General features: G+C 40.3%; 1 protein-coding gene and 1 pseudogene across 1 annotated transcript; one reads left to right on the plus strand and one right to left on the minus strand.

Annotated features, from left to right (window-relative positions):
• Positions 1-6,885: 6,885 nt before the first annotated feature.
• LOC112666873 (olfactory receptor-like protein OLF4) lies at positions 6,886-7,719 on the minus strand. The gene is made up of 2 exons (XM_025458353.1): positions 7,372-7,719; positions 6,886-7,086 (listed from the first exon to the last, which is right to left on the minus strand). Exons 1-2 carry the CDS (start codon positions 7,717-7,719, stop codon positions 6,886-6,888), a joined length of 549 nt encoding a protein of 182 aa, XP_025314138.1.
• A 1,550-nt stretch (positions 7,720-9,269) lies between these two features.
• LOC112666937 (heat shock cognate 71 kDa protein-like) lies at positions 9,270-11,504 on the plus strand (annotated as a pseudogene).
• The last annotated feature ends 5,464 nt before the right edge of the window (positions 11,505-16,968 follow it).

The raw sequence follows: 16,968 nt of genomic DNA on the forward strand, positions 1-16,968 counted from the left end.
TATTTGTGACAAATATTGGGTAAAGGGAGTTATTTCATGGAACAATAGATTCATATTAGCAGGTAGCATTGGAAGTTTTCAAGTAGAAACAGAAAGATAACTCTGTGATAAAACATAGAACACACTGAGGAATCTTTTGCATTAATGAATAAACCCCTTCCGTGTGGACACTAATCTTCTATGCTTCCACAAATACATACACAGCATGAAAAAGAAATATTTTGGATAGTAATAAAGTGAATGGTTTGAAATATACCTTTGTATTTCTTCAGGTTTTTCATTTTTTTATTTATTTTTATTTTTTATTTGTTGTGGGGTCTAAAAGATTATATTTCCAATGTTTATCCTTCTATAGTTTTAAAAAAATTTTAGATCAGATACATTTATTATATAAATTTATTTTTTATTTTTATTTTTCTTTTTTTATAAATTTATTTTTTATTGGTGTTCAATTTGCCAACATACAGAATAACACCCAGTACTCATCCTGTCAAGTGCCCCCCTCAGTGCCCGTCACCCATTCACCCCCACCCCCCGCCCACCTCCCCTTCCCTCACCCCTAGTTCGTTTCCCAGATTTAGGAGTCTTTCATGTTCTGTCTCCATTTCTGATATTTTCCATTCATTTTTTCTCCTTTCCCCTTTATTCTCTTTCACTATTTTTTATATTCCCCAAATGAATGAGAACATATAATGTTTGTCCTTCTCCTATTGACTTATTTCACTCAGCGTAATACCCTCCAGTTCCATCCACGTCGAAGCAAATGGTGGGTATTTGTCGTTTCTAATGGCTGAGTAATATTCCATTGTATACATAGACCACATCTTCTTTATCCATTCATCTTTTGATGGATACCAAGGCTCCTTCCACAGTTTGGCTATTGTGGACAGTGCTGCTAGAAATATCGGGGTGCAGGTGTCCCGGCGTTTCATTGCATCTGTATCTTTGGGGTAAATCCCCAGCAGTGCAATTGCTGGGTCGTAGAACATGCAGCCAAGAATACTTTATCCAGTAAGGCTTTCATTCAGAATAGAAGGAGAGATAAAGAGCTTCCAAGATAGGCAGGAACTGAAAGAATATGTGATCACCAAACCAGCTCTGCAAGAAATTTTAAGGGGGACTCTTTTTTTTTTATTTTTATTTATTTTTTTTTATTTATGATAGTCACAGAGAGAGAGAGAGAGAGAGGCAGAGACACAGGCAGAGGGAGAAGCAGGCTCCATGCACCGGGAGCCCGACGTGGGATTCGATCCCGGGTCTCCAGGATCGCGCCCCGGGCCAAAGGCAGGCGCCAAACCGCTGCGCCACCCAGGGATCCCTTAAGGGGGACTCTTAAAATTCCTCTTTAAGAAGAAGTCCAAAAAATAAATTTATAAAAAATATTAAACTTGCAATTTTAAAAATTGGCTCCTTTTCTGGATAGCATGTAGGTCATGACAGAGCAATACTCCTGCTTAAAACAGCTAGATAAAATGGAATATATTATAAAAGTCTTATTTTTAAAAAGTACCAGAGAGCTGTGTCAACCACAGAGACCAATGGGCTAAAATCCCCAGAGGGGACAAACATTAAGGATGATTTGAAGACTCAGGGAAACTCTTATATTCCCTGAGGAGTTTTGTCAATTATGGGAGTGAGCTAGTTATGATTTTGGCAGAAGGAAGCTTTCCAGGAAAAGAGAAATGAACAAAACTTTAAGCAATTGAACACGACTAGAATGACAACATTGGAAAGGAAGAATTTCAAAGACGTTGGTTTCTCTGCAATGACATTGCTTAATTCTGAGGTTGTACAAAATCATAAAGAGCTAGGCTAAAATTTGAAAGACAGAACTGGAGGGTATTATGTTGAGTGAAATAAGTCAATCGGAGAAGGACAAACATTATATGGTCTCATTCATTTGGGGAATACAAAAAATAGTGAAAAGGAATAAAGGGCAAAGGAGAAAAAAATGAGTGGGAAATATCAGGGAGGGAGACAGAACATGAAAGACTCCTAACTCAGGGAAACGAACTAGGGGTGGTGGAAGGGGAGGTGGGCGGGGGGTGGGGGTGATTGGGTGATGGGCACTGAGGGGGGCACTTGATGGGATGAGCACTGCGTGTTATTCTATATGTTGGCAAATTGAACACCAATAAAAATAAATTTATTTTTAAAAATATTTTATTTATTTATTTATGATAGACATAGAGAGAGAGAGAGAGAGGCAGAGACACAGGCAGAGGAATAAGCAGGCTCCATGCCAGGAGCCCAACATGGGACTCGATCCTGGGACTCCAGGACCGCGCCCTGGGCCAAAGGCAGGCACCAAACTGCTGAGCCACCCAGGGATCCCCTAAAAATAAATTTATACAAAAAAAAAAAAGATTTCTGAAAGACAAAATAAAATCTCATTCCATCTAACTAACAAAGACCAGCTTGGGGAGGGAATCTGAAAATAAATCAGACACGCCATAAAATTCTATTGCAATGGTTTTCAAAGCTTGGTTACAGACCAGCAGTATCACCATCATCTGAATACTTGCTTAAAATTTGAGTTCTGGGGCCCCACTCAAACCTACTGAAGCAGAAATTTTAGAAAATTCTAAAGTATATCAGAGTCATCTGGAGGACTTTTTATTTTTTTATTCTTTTTTATTGGAGTTCAATTTGCCAACATATAGCGTAACACCCAGTGCTCATCCCATCAAGTGTCCCCCTCAGTGCCCGTCAACCAGTTACCCCCACCCACCTCCCTTTCTACCACCCCTTGTTCATTTCCCAGAGTTAGGAGTCTCTCATGTTCTGTCTCCCTCTCTGATATTTCCCACTCATTTTTTTCTCAGAGGACTTTTTAAAATACAGATTTTTGAACCTAAGTCCAGAGTTTCTGATTTGGTAGGTATGAGATGTCACCTGAGGATTTGCATTCCTACCAAGTTCCCAGGTGATGGTGCTGCTGCTGGTCTGGTAAACCACAGTTTGGGAACCGCAGTCCTAAAGGGAATGGTGAATTAAGATGAAGGTAAACAATCATTATTGACCTATGGACACTTACTAATTACCAGTACTGCTGAAAGCTAATAGCTCACCGGCCTAGTACATAGCATAAGTCTTTGCCATGGAATATAAAAACCAGAAGAGACTTTGTGCAGGGCTAGCATGATAATATTGGAAACTCATGGGATCTCAAAGATATAGCTGATATTTCTCCTAAAACTTTTGACAAATATTGAAGCTCCTTAGGAAATGAAGCTACAGAATTAAGTTGGAAACATCTAAAAAGCAGAGCTGCATATCTGCCAGGCTCCCACATAAAATTTAAAAGCACTATGGCTTAGGGACAGGGGTAATCTGGAAGTAATTTAGTAGTTTTACCAAAATTTAAACTTAATGCCAACCCTTGGTTGAATATGATGAGTCACTTTATTCTATCTGTCTGATGAGAAAAAGAAGATATTCTCTCAGACGAAGTGTATCATCTGGAAAATTTACACTTGTCTATACACAATGGCTGGCATATTAAATTAATTCCAGTATAATTATCATACAGTTTTATAAGTTTCAGGTGTGCAATATAGTGATTCAGCAATTTTCTACATTACTCAGTGTTTAATACTTTAAGTGCACTCTTAATCCCCGTCACCTATTTCATCCATTCCCCCCAACCACCTTCCTCTGGCAACCACCTCTCTGTTCTCCATATTGAAGAGTCTGTTCTTTCATTTTTCTCTTTTTTGCTTTATTTGTTTGTTTTGTTTCTTAAATTCTACATATGAGTGAAATCATATGGTATTTTTTTCTCCAATTTTACTTAGCATTGTACTCTCTAGATCCATCCATGTTGTAAATGGCTACATCAAAGTGAGAAGCTCTTCCAGCAAAGGAAGCAATCAACAAACAAAAAGATGACCTACTGAATGGGAGAAGATATTTGCAAATGAAAATCCAATAAGGGGTTAATATCCAAAATATGTAAAAAACTGGGATCCCTGGGTGGCGCAGCGGTTTAGTGCCTGCCTTTGGCCCAGGGCGTGATCCTGGAGACCTGGGATCGAATCCCACGTCAGGCTCCCGGTGCATGGAGCCTGCTTCTCCCTCTGCCTGTGTCTCTGCCTCTCTCTCTCTCTCTCTCTCTGTGACTATCATAAATAAATTAAAAAAATATATGTAAAAAACTCATACAACTCAATACCTAAAATATTAATAATAATTCAATTTAAAATGGCCAGAAGACAGGAAGACATTTCTCCCAAGAAGATGTATAAATGGCCAAGAGACACATGAAAAGATGCTCAACAGCACTCATCATCAGGGAAATTAATTCAAAACCACAGATCACCTCACACCTGTCAGAATGGCTAAAGTCAAAAACCCCAAGAACAGTAAGCATTGCTGGGGATGTGGAGTAAGAGAAACTCTTGCACACTATTGGTGGGAATGCAAACTGGAGCAGCCACTGTGGAAAACAGTATAGAGGTTCCTCAAGAAATTGAAAATAAACTACCATATGATCCAGTAATTCCACTACTGGGCATTAACCATACAATGCATCCTCATATTTATGGTCATCTCTGTAACTGACAACATATGAGGTCACTCTATTTATTCAAATTTATCTTTCCATGTAGACTCCACTGGGAGATATATATTTGCTAACAGGTTTTGCAAATGGCTAAGATATACATTCTGGACATCTAGGTGAATAATAAAATAAAACAAGACTAGTTATAAGACATGGTAGCATGTTGGTAGAGTAAGTGCCTGACATTAAGCTTTTTTTTTTAATTTATTTTTTATTGGTGTTCAATTTACTAACATACAGAATAAGCCCCAGTGCCCGTCACCCATTCACTCCCACCCCCCGCCCTCCTCCCCGTCTACCACCCTTAGTTCGTTTCCCAGAGTTAGCAGTCTTTACGTTCTGTCTCCCTTTCTGATATTTCCCACACATTTCTTCCCCCTTCCCTTATATTCCCTTTCACTATTATTTATATTCCCCAAATGAATGAGAACATATAATGTTTGTCCTTCTCCGACTGGCTTACTTCACTCAGCATAATACCCTCCAGTTCCATCCACGTTGAAGCAAATGGCGGGTATTTGTCATTTCTAATAGCTGAGTAATATTCCATTGTATACATAAACCACATCTTCTTTATCCATTCATCTTTTGATGGACACTGAGGCTCCTTCCACAGTTTGGCTATCGTGGCCATTGCTGCTATAAACATCGGGGTGCAGGTGTCCCGGCGTTTCATTGCATTTGTATCTTTGGGGTAAATCCCCAACAATGCAATTGCTGGGTCGTAGGGCAGGTATATTTTTAACTCTTTGAGGAACCTCCACACAGTTTTCCAGAGTGGCTGCACCAGTTCACATTCCCACCAACAGTGTATGAGGGTTCCCTTTTCTCCACATCCTCTCCAACATTTGTTGTGTCCTGCCTTGTTAATTTTCCCCATTCTCAGTGGTGTGAGGTGGTATCTCATTGTGGTTTTGATTTGTATTTCCCTGATGGAAAGTGATGCAGAGCATTTTCTCAGGTGCATGTTGGCCATGTCTATGTCTTCCTCTGTGAGATTTCTGTTCATGTCTTTTGCCTATTTCATGATTGGATTGTTTGTTTCTTTGGTGTTGAGTTTAAGAAGTTCTTTATAGATCTTGGAAACTAGCCCTTTATCTGATATGTCCTTTGCAAATATCTTCTCCCATTCTGTAGGTTGTCTTTGAGTTTTGTTGACTGTATCCTTTGCTGTGCAAAAGCTTATCTTGATGAAGTCCCAATAGTTCATTTTTGCTTTTGTTTCTTTTGCCTTCGTGGATGTATCTTGCAAGAAGACATTAAGCTTTTGATTTCTGAGGCATCCAATTCAAGGAAAACCATGTTAATACACATATTGTCAGGTGTGTGACACTATTATCAGATAAGCACTCAGGCTGCCCCCAGCTGTGAAGTATCTCTTCAGAAAGTCCTGGGTAACCTCCAAACTGACATGAGTGACCTTGCTTTCCCTTTCTGTGCCATAATTTGACTATTATGTTTAAAAATCATAAATAGTGATTCTGCAAATCACTAGCTACCTTCCCATAGATCTCAAGAAAGGCAGGGCCCAGTTCTGACCTTTATCACTTTCTCTCTGAAATTCTGCACTCCTTATCCCCCTATACCTTTCTGCCTCTGCCCTACAGGACCAGAGGCAGAAAGGTCTTATGACTAAATACTAAATACTAAATCTTGTTTTGTTAGAGTTCTCTGATGCATGCTATTGAGGAATATCTTGAAATTACAGTAGGAACCCAAGGGCCAGTACAGCTGCAGCCACAGCAGAGGATCTGGTCAAGGAAGTTTCTATGGGAATGTCCATAAGTACATGGATGCAGGTGAGTGCCTGGACTCTCCTAGCCTGAGAATCCCTATCAGGAGTTTGAGACTTAAAGGGAATAAATTTAGAGTCCACATTATCAAGAAGAGGAATGAAGGTAGTGATGGAAAAAGATTGGCAAACTCAAGATGAAAATTGGGGTTTTGTATTCTCCTCTACAATAAAGTTATGTGAAGGGCTTGGTGGTCAATATAGTTTCTTCCATAAAAACTATACAATTAATTATTATTCTTTTGGGAAATGTAGGGAAAATTTACATCACATGCTATAAATCATTTGAAATAAAATTGGCTTTCCAAATCCTATTTGTCCCATGTAAGATACAGACAAAGAGGAAAACAGACAAAGTGAGTTCCTTATATGTGTGGAGAAATTGAATTCAAGCACATAGAAATTTCAGGAAATAAATAGAAGGAGAAGGTTCTACTTTTACAGCCTGATCAAAGAATGGCAATTCCTGGCTCAGAGGCTGTGAGCCTTGCAATCATACGCACTTCTTCAGCCCCAGGATGATGGGCCCTTATATCACTGGAGCCCCAATGATTCTTTTCAGAGCCCTCTTTATGTCTCTGTTCCTCAGGCTGTAGATGAAGGGGTTTAGCATAGGTGTGACCACTGTGTACATCACCGAGGCCACTGCACTTGAGTGGGAGCTCTGGGGAGCAGCAGAGCTAAGGTACACTCCCAGAATTGTACAATAAAATAAGGAGACAACAGAAAGGTGAGATGCACAAGTGGAAAATGCTTTATACTTTCCCTGAGCAGATGAGATTCTATGTATCGAAGAGACTATCTTAGAGTGAGAGTAAAGGATCCCAGCTAAGGAAGAACCACCCAACAATCCAGCTGCAAAATGCATCACCTTGTCATTAAGAAAGTTGTCAGAACAAGCAAGTTGGACCACCTGATTGATCTCACAGAAAAAGTGGGAGACTTTCACCTCTCTACAGAAGGACAGCCACAACACCATTAGGCTTTGTAATAAGGAATTCAAGGCACTCATCATCCAGGCCACCAGAACCAGTAGTACACATAGCTGGGGTTTCATGATGACTGTATAGTGCAAGGGGTGACAGATGGCCAGAAACCTGTCATAAGCCATCACAGCCAGGAGAAAGTTGTCCAATCCAGCCAAGAGTAGGAAAAAGTATATCTGAGTGATGCAACCTTCATAGGTGATGACTTTGCTCTGTGTCTGGATGTCCTGAAGCATCTTGGGGACAGTGGTAGAGGTGAAACAGATGTCTACAAAGGACAGGTTGGCCAAGAAGAAGTACATGGGTGTGTGGAGGTGAGAGTCAGAACTGACAGCCAGGATGATGAACAGGTTTCCAAACACAGTGATGAGGTACATGGAGAGGAAAAGCCCAAATAGGAGGGGCTGCAGGTCTGGTTCCTCTGATAATCCCAGAAGAAGAAATGCTGAAATTTGTGTATAATTTCCTTGTTCCATGTGGTGGAGGTGACTACCAGGGGAAAAAATATGACTAATATTCTCAATAATGAACATTACAAATATCATTGAAATTGTACAATTTTTATATTCTATTAGTTTTTTAATAAATTTATTTTTTATTTGTGTTTAATTTGCCAACATATAGAATAACACCCAGTGCTCATCCCGTCAGTGCCCACCTCAGTGCCCGTCACCCAGTCACCCCCACCCCCTGCCCACCTCCCCTTCCACCACCCCTACTTCGTTTCCCAGAGTTAGGAGTCTTTCATTTTCTGTCTCCCTTTCTGATATTTACCACTTTTTTATTTTGCATCAAAAAGTCAATATCCATAGGTTTTGTATGGAACTTGTCTCCTGTCAGGATCCCCCATAGGAGATCTGAAAAGGAATGTGCATCCCAGACTTGGCCTTTTCCCCAAGTACTCACGTGTTTTATATTTTTAATGCAAATCAGTTCAGTGATGGAGGGGATAAACAAATATAAGATCAAATAGAATACAGAAGGTAACAGATGCTATGAAGAAAAACCTGGGAAAAAGTAAAGAGTGCATGGAGGTGCTATTTTTTGCTGTTTGCTCAGGGAGGCCAGCACACATTTACACAGAGGCTTCAGGAGGAGACAGCAGGAGACATAAGGTTACCTGGGGAAATGTTTGCCTATCAGAGAGAACAACCATGCAAAAACTCTGAAAAATGACTTGAGTCTTTAAAATTGATTTCTAAAAGATGAGTGTGGTTGACACACCATGTTACATTAGTTTTGGGTGCACAACACAGTGATTCAGCAAGTTTACACATTACACTGCTCTCACCACATTTGGAGCTGCCATCTGTCACCACCCAACACTATAATAGTATCACTGACTATATTCCCTAGGCTATCTTTTATTCCCATTCATTTCTTACCTGGAAACCATATCTCCCACTCCCCTTCACCAGTCTGTTTTTCATTTATTCATTTATTGTTTTAAAAATCACCACTAGGCTATTCTCACCTCCAATTACAATAATTAGGCAAGCAATGATACAAGGCCAGCTGTCCACATAGATTGTCCTTTCTCTAAAAATATAAAAATGCATCCAAATTCCAGGAGTTACTTCTCCTATGAGCATGTCACCATGGGTCTCCATTTTAATGTGATCATTTTGTGTCCAGTATTTAAAGAAACATAAAAAAATAAGTTCCAAAAACATTGAGGAAGGAACATGGGAAGAAAGATCTAATAAGCTCAGGTGGTTCCTAGAGATGGGGAAGAGGAGCAAATGTCCTTGGTTCTGGCAACACTCAAACCCCAGTTATATTCCTTGATACCCAGAATAACAAAGCAGCAAAAAGCAATGTATCCAAAAGAAAATGTAGGGATGACGTTATGTTATCAAGACATCTGACCCGTTGAACACACCCCCCCCCCCCATAATAACAAGCAAAAGGGATTGAACGTGGCGCCGGATCTGCAGACGGCTGTTGTCTCCGAGAGCCGAGCCCGGCCCACACAGAAGCAACTATGTCTAAGGGACCTGCAGTCGGGATCGATCTTGGCACCACCTACTCCTGCGTGGGTGTCTTCCAGCATGGGAAAGTGGAAACAATTGCCAAAGATCAGGGAAATCGAACCACCCCAAGTTATGTCACCTTCACGGACACCGAATGATTGATCAGTGATGCTGCGAAAAATCAAGTTGCGATGAACCCCACCAACATGATTTTCGATGCCAAGCAGCTGATTGGACATAGATTTGATGATGCTGTCATCCAATCTGATATGAAGCATTGGCCCTTCATGGTGGTGAATGATGCTGGCAGGCCTAAGGTCCAAGTAGAATACAAGGAGGAGACAAAAAGTTTCTATCCAGAGGAGGTGTCCTCTATGGTCCTGATGAAGATGAAGGAAATTGCAGAGGCCTGCCTTGGGAAGACTGTAACCAATGCAGTTGTCAGGGTACCTGCATACTTCAATGACTCTCAGCGTCAGGCTACCAAAGATGGTGGAACTATTGCCGGTCTTCATGTACTTTGAATCATCAACCAGCCAACTGCTGCTGCTATTGCTAATGGTTTAGACAAGAAGGTTGGAGCTGAAAAGAACGTGTTGATCTTTGATTTAGGAGGTGGCACTATTGATGTGTTGATCCTTACTATTGAAGATGGGATCTTTGAGGTCAAGTCCACAGCTGGAGACAGCCACTTAGGTGGAGAAGACTTTGACAAATGAATGGTCAACCATTTTATTGCAGAATTCAAGTGCAAACACAACAAAGACATCAGCGAAAACAAGAAGGCAGTCCACCGTCTCCATACTGCAGGTGAACAGGCTAAGCATACACTTTCTTCCAACACCCCGGGCAGTATTGAGATTGATTCTCTGTATGAAGGAATCGACTTCTATTCCTCTATTACTCATGCCCGGTTTAAAGAATTAAATGCTGACCTGTTCTGTGGCACCCTGTACCCTGTAGAGAAAGCTCTTCGGGATGCCAAGCTGGACAAGTCTCAGATCCATGACATTGTCCTGGTGGGTGGTTCTACCTGTGTCCCCAAGATTCAGAAACTTCTGCAAGATTTCTTAAATAGAAAGGAACTTAATAAGAGCATCAACCTTGATGAGGCCGTTGCTTATGGTGCAGCTGTCCAGGCAGCCATTCTTTCTGGTGACAAATCTGAAAATGTTCAAGATTTTCTGCTATTGGATGTCACCCCACTTTCTCTTGGTATTGAAACTGCTAGAGGAGTCATGACTGTGCTCATCAAGCACAATACTACCATTCCTACCAAATAGACACAAACCTTTACTACCTACTCTGACAACCAGCCTGGTGTGCTTATTCAGGTCTATGAAGGTGAGCATGCTATGACCAAGGATAACAACCTACTTGGCAAGTTTGAACTCACAGACATACCTCTTGTTCCTCGTGGTGTTCCTCCGATTGAAGTCACTTTTGACATTGATGCTAGTGGTATCCTCAATGTGTCTGTGGTGGATAATAGCACAGGAAAAGAGAACAAGATTACCATCACTAATGACAAGGGCCGCTTGAGCAAGGAGGACATTGAGCACATGGTCCAGGAAGCTGAGAAGTACAAAGCAGAAGATGAGAAGCAGAGAGACAAGGTGTCTTCCAAGAATTCACTTGAGTCTTACGTGTTCAACATGTAAGCAACTGTTGAAGATGAAAAACTTCAGGGAAAAATCAATGATGAAGACAAACAGAAGATTCTTGACAAGTGCAATGAAATCATCAACTGGCTCGATAAGAACCAGACTGCAGAGAAGGAAGAATTTGAATATCAGCAGAAAAAGCTGGAGAAAGTCTGCAATCCCATCATTACGAAGCTATACCAGAGTGCAGAAGGCATGCCAGGAGGAATGCCTGGAGGCTTTCCTGGTGGTGGAGCTCCTCCCTCTGGTGGTGCCTCCTCTGGGCCTACCATTGAAGAGGTTGATTAAGGCAACCTGATGACAGGTCTAGCATTGTTCCACACATTTGAAGGACCCAAATTTGTAGCAAATTCCATGGCAGTTTTCAAGTCAAGCTGCTATAGTAAATATACTGGGCATTCTTGATACTTGAATATGGAATATGTGCACAGGGAAAGGAAATTAAACATTGCACTTTATAAGCATTGTATTGTTAAGTGGAAAATGCAATGTCTTAAATAAAACTGTATTTAAAATTGGCAAAAAAAAAAACAAGCAAAAGGAAGACACCTACAATTCACAAAATGAAATATACAGGGTACAACAAAAGTAAGTGTGGGATTTTAAAAGATTATGTGCTAAAATAACTTTACTAAATGATATAAAATGCCAAACTTTATAATTAGAAAGTTGGGTTTTGAATTTTGGATGTCTGCATATTTGCTATTTGCACTTGGAGGGCAACCACCCTCTACTAAATGTTAACATCTTCTGCAAAATAGGAGGGCTAGAGGTGTTCATCCTCTTAAGGCAGTTGACAGATTTAGTGAATATGTAGACAGAGTTTAGCATAGTTCCCTCTGTTGATAATGAGTGCTTATTATCACTGGTGATGAAATGTGCCTGATTTTTTTCCTTATCTCCAAAGTCCCCATCACTTCCCCACCCCTGGGTCCCCAATTCCACAGCCTTAATTCAGTCCCTTGTCAGCTCTCCGCTTACTACAGGCTTGTGCCCTCTAGCCATATTAATATTCACCCAGAGAGATCTTTCTATATTGCATCTTAATTTACTATCCAACTCCCCACCTTAACTCCTTCCCAGGGACTCCCTGCTGGAGACTGAACCCCAATTCCATAGCTTCCAACACTTGGCTTGCCTCCCCTGACTCACCCACCAGCTCCCTATTCATGCTGCCTCACCCACATTGATGTCACAAACACTGAACTTGAGTTGTATCTTCACCTGAAGCCCCAGTCTCCAGGTTCAGAGCCTCCATACACCTGCTGCTCTCTGCTTGGAGTTGCCCACTGGTCTATTTGGGATCATTCATCTCCTATCTTCACAATCCCATCTCCTCTTTCAGACTACAAGGAGTCATCTCCTTCCTCCTCTTTTTATTTTTGTTTTGTTTTTTAATATTCCCATAGAAAAATAACATGTTCTTCTGCAATAATTTAGATCAAGGGGTTATCATTATATAGTTTTTATTGAATTTTATGTATATTTCCCTGGTAGAACATGAGTCTCCTGGGGCATGTTATGAATACTACTGCCCTTTACCCCAAGACATAGTTTGGTTGGTAACTTTAGGAGTAATTACAACTTGCATGAAGAATGAGAGAATCTTTGATCACAGAAGTTGCCAATGATGAGAGAGAAAACAGAAGCAGGGAGCTACTAACACAGAAATGGAGAACGTGGAAGAGGAATGTTTTCCAGATTCTGAGATTGGTACTGTTTGTGAGGTCAGACTGTGGTTTGTAAAAATAGATGAATGGATAAAGAATATGTAATATATATATGTAATATATATATACGCATATACACACACACAGTGAACTATTACTGAGCCATCAAAAAAATGAAATCTTACCATTTGCAATGACATGGATGGACTAGAAGGTAATATGGAAGGAAAGTAAATCAATCAGAAAAAGACAATTAGGATATAATTTCACTCATATGTGGATTTAAGAAACAAAACAGAGAACCCTAGTGAAAGGAAGGGGAAAATAAAATAAGATGAAATCAGAGGGGAAGAAAACCATAGGAGACTCTTAATTATAGGAAACAAACTGAGGGTTGCTGAGGGGAGGTGGTGGGTGGATGACATAACTGGGAGATGGATGGTAAGGAAGGCACATGATGTAATGAGCACTGGGTGTTGTATGCAACTGATGAATCACTAAACTCTGCCTCTGAAACTAATAATACACTAGACATTAATTAATTGAATTTAAATAGAAATATTTAAAAAGAGTAGACTAGAATATATAAAGCATATAGAAAATATGAGGGTTTGTTTTGTGTGTCATACTTAGGGTGCATACTAAATCATTTTCATGCTGTTAAACAGACATTTCTTTCTTTAACGTATTAAATAAACTGACTATAGGGATCCCTGGGTGGCGCAGCGGTTTGGTGCCTGCCTTTGGCCCAGGGCGCGATCCTGGAGACCCAGGATCGAATCCCACATCAGGCTCCCGGTGCATGGAGCCTGCTTCTCCCTCTGCCTGTGTCTCTGCCTCTCTCTCTGTGACTATCATAAATAAATAAAAATTAAAAAAAAAAATAAACTGACTATAAATGAATGAGTTCACCACACCAAGAAGCACAATGATCCCTTGGCTCCAGGAGAGGCTGGTTAGGCTGTCAGTTGACCTCAGAAAAAAGCTTTCAGTTTCCATTCTCTCTGAACCTTTCCTGAAATACCTGCTGCTCTTTGAGACTCATCTGGATGCAGTCTATGAAAAGAAGGTCTCCATGTGGAAGTCCAAATTCCTTCCTGGATGGTTGATGATAGAGAATAAAGCTCTGTTCCCAAACAGGAGCAGGAATCCGTGAAGCATGGATCTCCCAGCAATTCAGAAATACAAATACAAAAACCATGTCTCCTCCAGCTCAAGGTTGAACATGCCCAGGGGCTGTAGCAGAGGAGATATTTACAGCTCCTTCTGTTTGTTGTATCTATTCCCTATCCCTGCTTATTACACACATTTCCCATTATTACTCCAACCCCTGAGCACATCTCCCCATGGGAACTTATCTGGACAGAATGGAATTTTTTTCCTGTAGAATCTCTGTTCCCAAGAGACCAGGCTAGAATTCAGGAGCATCCAATGTTTAGTACTCCTCCCTGAACTTACCTGGCTTCCAGAGCTCTAACATTGAAATTTTCCACAGCCCTGAGTGAAATTCTTTTTTCCAAATCTAAGGTTGAGGAGCCTATCTTGACCATGTTCCCTGGGTCTGTAAAACATTGGCTTGTGGTGGGAGCACAACTCATGATAGCTCTAGGAAATTGCTCTTCCTTCTCCAAGCAAAAATGGGTTCCTTTGCGATAAAACCACAGGTACAACAGTCCTTGGATTCATAATTCTTTTGACAAACCAATTAGGAGTTTAGTATTTTAATAAAGGTAAGAAGTTGGCATTTATCGTAATTACCAGTCACTATAGAAAATGATACGTGGTGGGTTGCGGCTAATATTCTTTTTTTTTTTAATTTTAATTATTTATTTCCAAAGACATGAGTCTTTCTTTTTTTATTTTTTTTGACATTTTAAGAATAGTTTAATTAACTTTTGCCTTATTCTTTTTTTAATAAAATAATTTTTATTGGTGTTCAATTTACCAACATACAGAATAACACCCATGCTCATCCCGTCAAGTGTCCCCCTCAGTGCCCGTCACCCACTCACCCCCACCACCCCCCGCCCTCCTCCCCTTCCACCACCCCTAGTTTGTTTCCCAGAGTTAGGAGTCTTTATGTTCTGTCTCCCTTTCTGATATTTCCCACACATTTCTTCTCCCTTCCCTTATATTCCCTTTCACTATTATTTATATTCCCCAAATGAATGAGAACATACACTGTTTGTCCTTCTCCAATTTTTTTATTTTTTATTTTTTTATTTAATAAATTTATTTTTTATTGGTGTTCAATTTGTCAACATACAGAATAACACCGAGTGCTCATCCCGTCAAGTGCCCACCTCAGTACTAGAAGTCCTAGCCTCAGCAATCAGACAACAAAAAAGACATTAAAGGCATTCAAATTGGCAAAGAAAAAGTCAAACTCTCCCTCTTCACCCATGACATGATACTCTACACAGAAAACCCAAAAGACTCCACCCCAAGATTGCTAGAACTCATACAGCAATTTGGCAATGTGGCAGGATACAAAATCAATGCCCAGAAGTCAGTGGTATTTCTATACACTAATAATGAGACTGAAGAAAGAGAAATTAAGGAGTCAATCCCATTTACAATTGCACCCAAAAGCATAAGATACCTAGGAATAAACCTAACCAAATGGAAAAGGATTTAAACCCTAAAAACTATAGAACACTTCTGAAAAAAATTGAGGAAGACACAAAGAGATGGAAAAATAGTCCATGCTCATGGATTGGAAGAGGCTAATATTCTATAGAAATTGTTTACCATTTGAGGAGAGTGAGGCATAGCAAGCAAGAGGAGCACAAAAATTACTTTGCTCCTCCTTTTGTTTTTGTAAATTTATTTTTTATTGGTGTTCAATTTGCCAACATATAGAATAACACCCAGTGCTCATCCCATCAAGTGCCCCCCTCAGTGCCCGTCACCCAGTCGCCCCCACCCCCTGCCCACCTCCCCTTCCCTCACCCCTAGTTCGTTTCCCAGAGTTAGGAGTCTCCCATGTTCTGTCTCCCTTTCTGATATTTCCCACTCATTTTTCCCCTTTATTCCCTTTCACAATTTTTTATATTCCCCAAATGAATGAGACCATATAATGTTTGTCCTTCTCCGATGGACTTATTTCACTCAGCATAATACCCTCCAGTTCCAACCATGTCGAAGCAAATGGTGGGTATTTGTCGTTTCTAAAGGCTGAGTAATATTCCATCATATACATAAACCACATCTTCTTTATCCATTCATCTTTCGATGGACACTGAGGCTCCTTCCACAGTTTGCTCCTCTATCTCGAAATGTGAGCTAAGTGAGAAAACTGTGGATTATTATAAGGAAATCCATATAAGGATTCCTTAAAGAAAAAGGATCATAAAAATAAAATAAAAGATGGAGAAAACAGTTGGCATTTAGTCCTTCACTTTAAAAATATTTGATATTATAAGAAATCTATTTAGACCTTCTAATGCACCATGGGCTGACTTCAGAATCTTATATGGATTGTCTCATTTATTTTTTGCAAAAGCTATTCTATGAGGATCATAAAATTATGAGCCTCATTCCACATTTATAGAAGTGTGACTTGGAGGAGTAGAGTGATCAATCCAGAATTATGAACTGGGTCATTATGAACTGATGTGCTTTGATTGGAATGCAACAAATAGGCCAGTGGTTCTCAACCAGGGAAGATTTTGCCTCAAGAGGACACTTGAAAATATCTGGAAAAATTTTTGACTATCATAGCTTGGGAAACGCTACTACCTCTTTGACATGTCTGGGGTGGCCCAGAGAGTCTGCATCTGTAACTAGTTCCCATGCATTGATGGTGCCTTTCTCAGTCTGTACACATATTTGTGTGGTATGACTGTTGTCCAGCGTCAGTGTCAGGTGTGTTCTTCTCCCAGAATCCCCCACCCACCTTATATCTAACTTTAGAAGGTCAAACAAGTTTACAGGTGTTTCTTTTTCCCTCAGGGAAGGACTTGAACCTTGTAAGTTTTTGTTCACTTTTCTGTAAACTGGAGAAATTCCATCGAAGGATTTTGTCTGAGAACTTAGTAATATTTTAGAGTTCACAGGAAATTTCCTAGCATGAGCTGGCACTCCATCCACAGGGACTATTGTGATCATCTAAGTTCCACATTTCCTCAGCTCATGATGACATCAAAACAGGCCTCTTGGAACAGGAAGTGAGTTCGGGATTCCTCTGCCTCTGGGACATTTTTCTGAGTGAGTTGAAAATGAAGTGGGTATCATTGGCAGCATTTGCACAGATGGGGAAGTCAGGCATCCACTGACACATTCACATTTATCCACAGAAGTCTCTGGCCAAGAACATC

This window comes from Canis lupus, chromosome 20, assembly GCF_003254725.2.
Source record: "Canis lupus dingo isolate Sandy chromosome 20, ASM325472v2, whole genome shotgun sequence".
Lineage (NCBI taxonomy): Eukaryota > Metazoa > Chordata > Mammalia > Carnivora > Canidae > Canis > Canis lupus.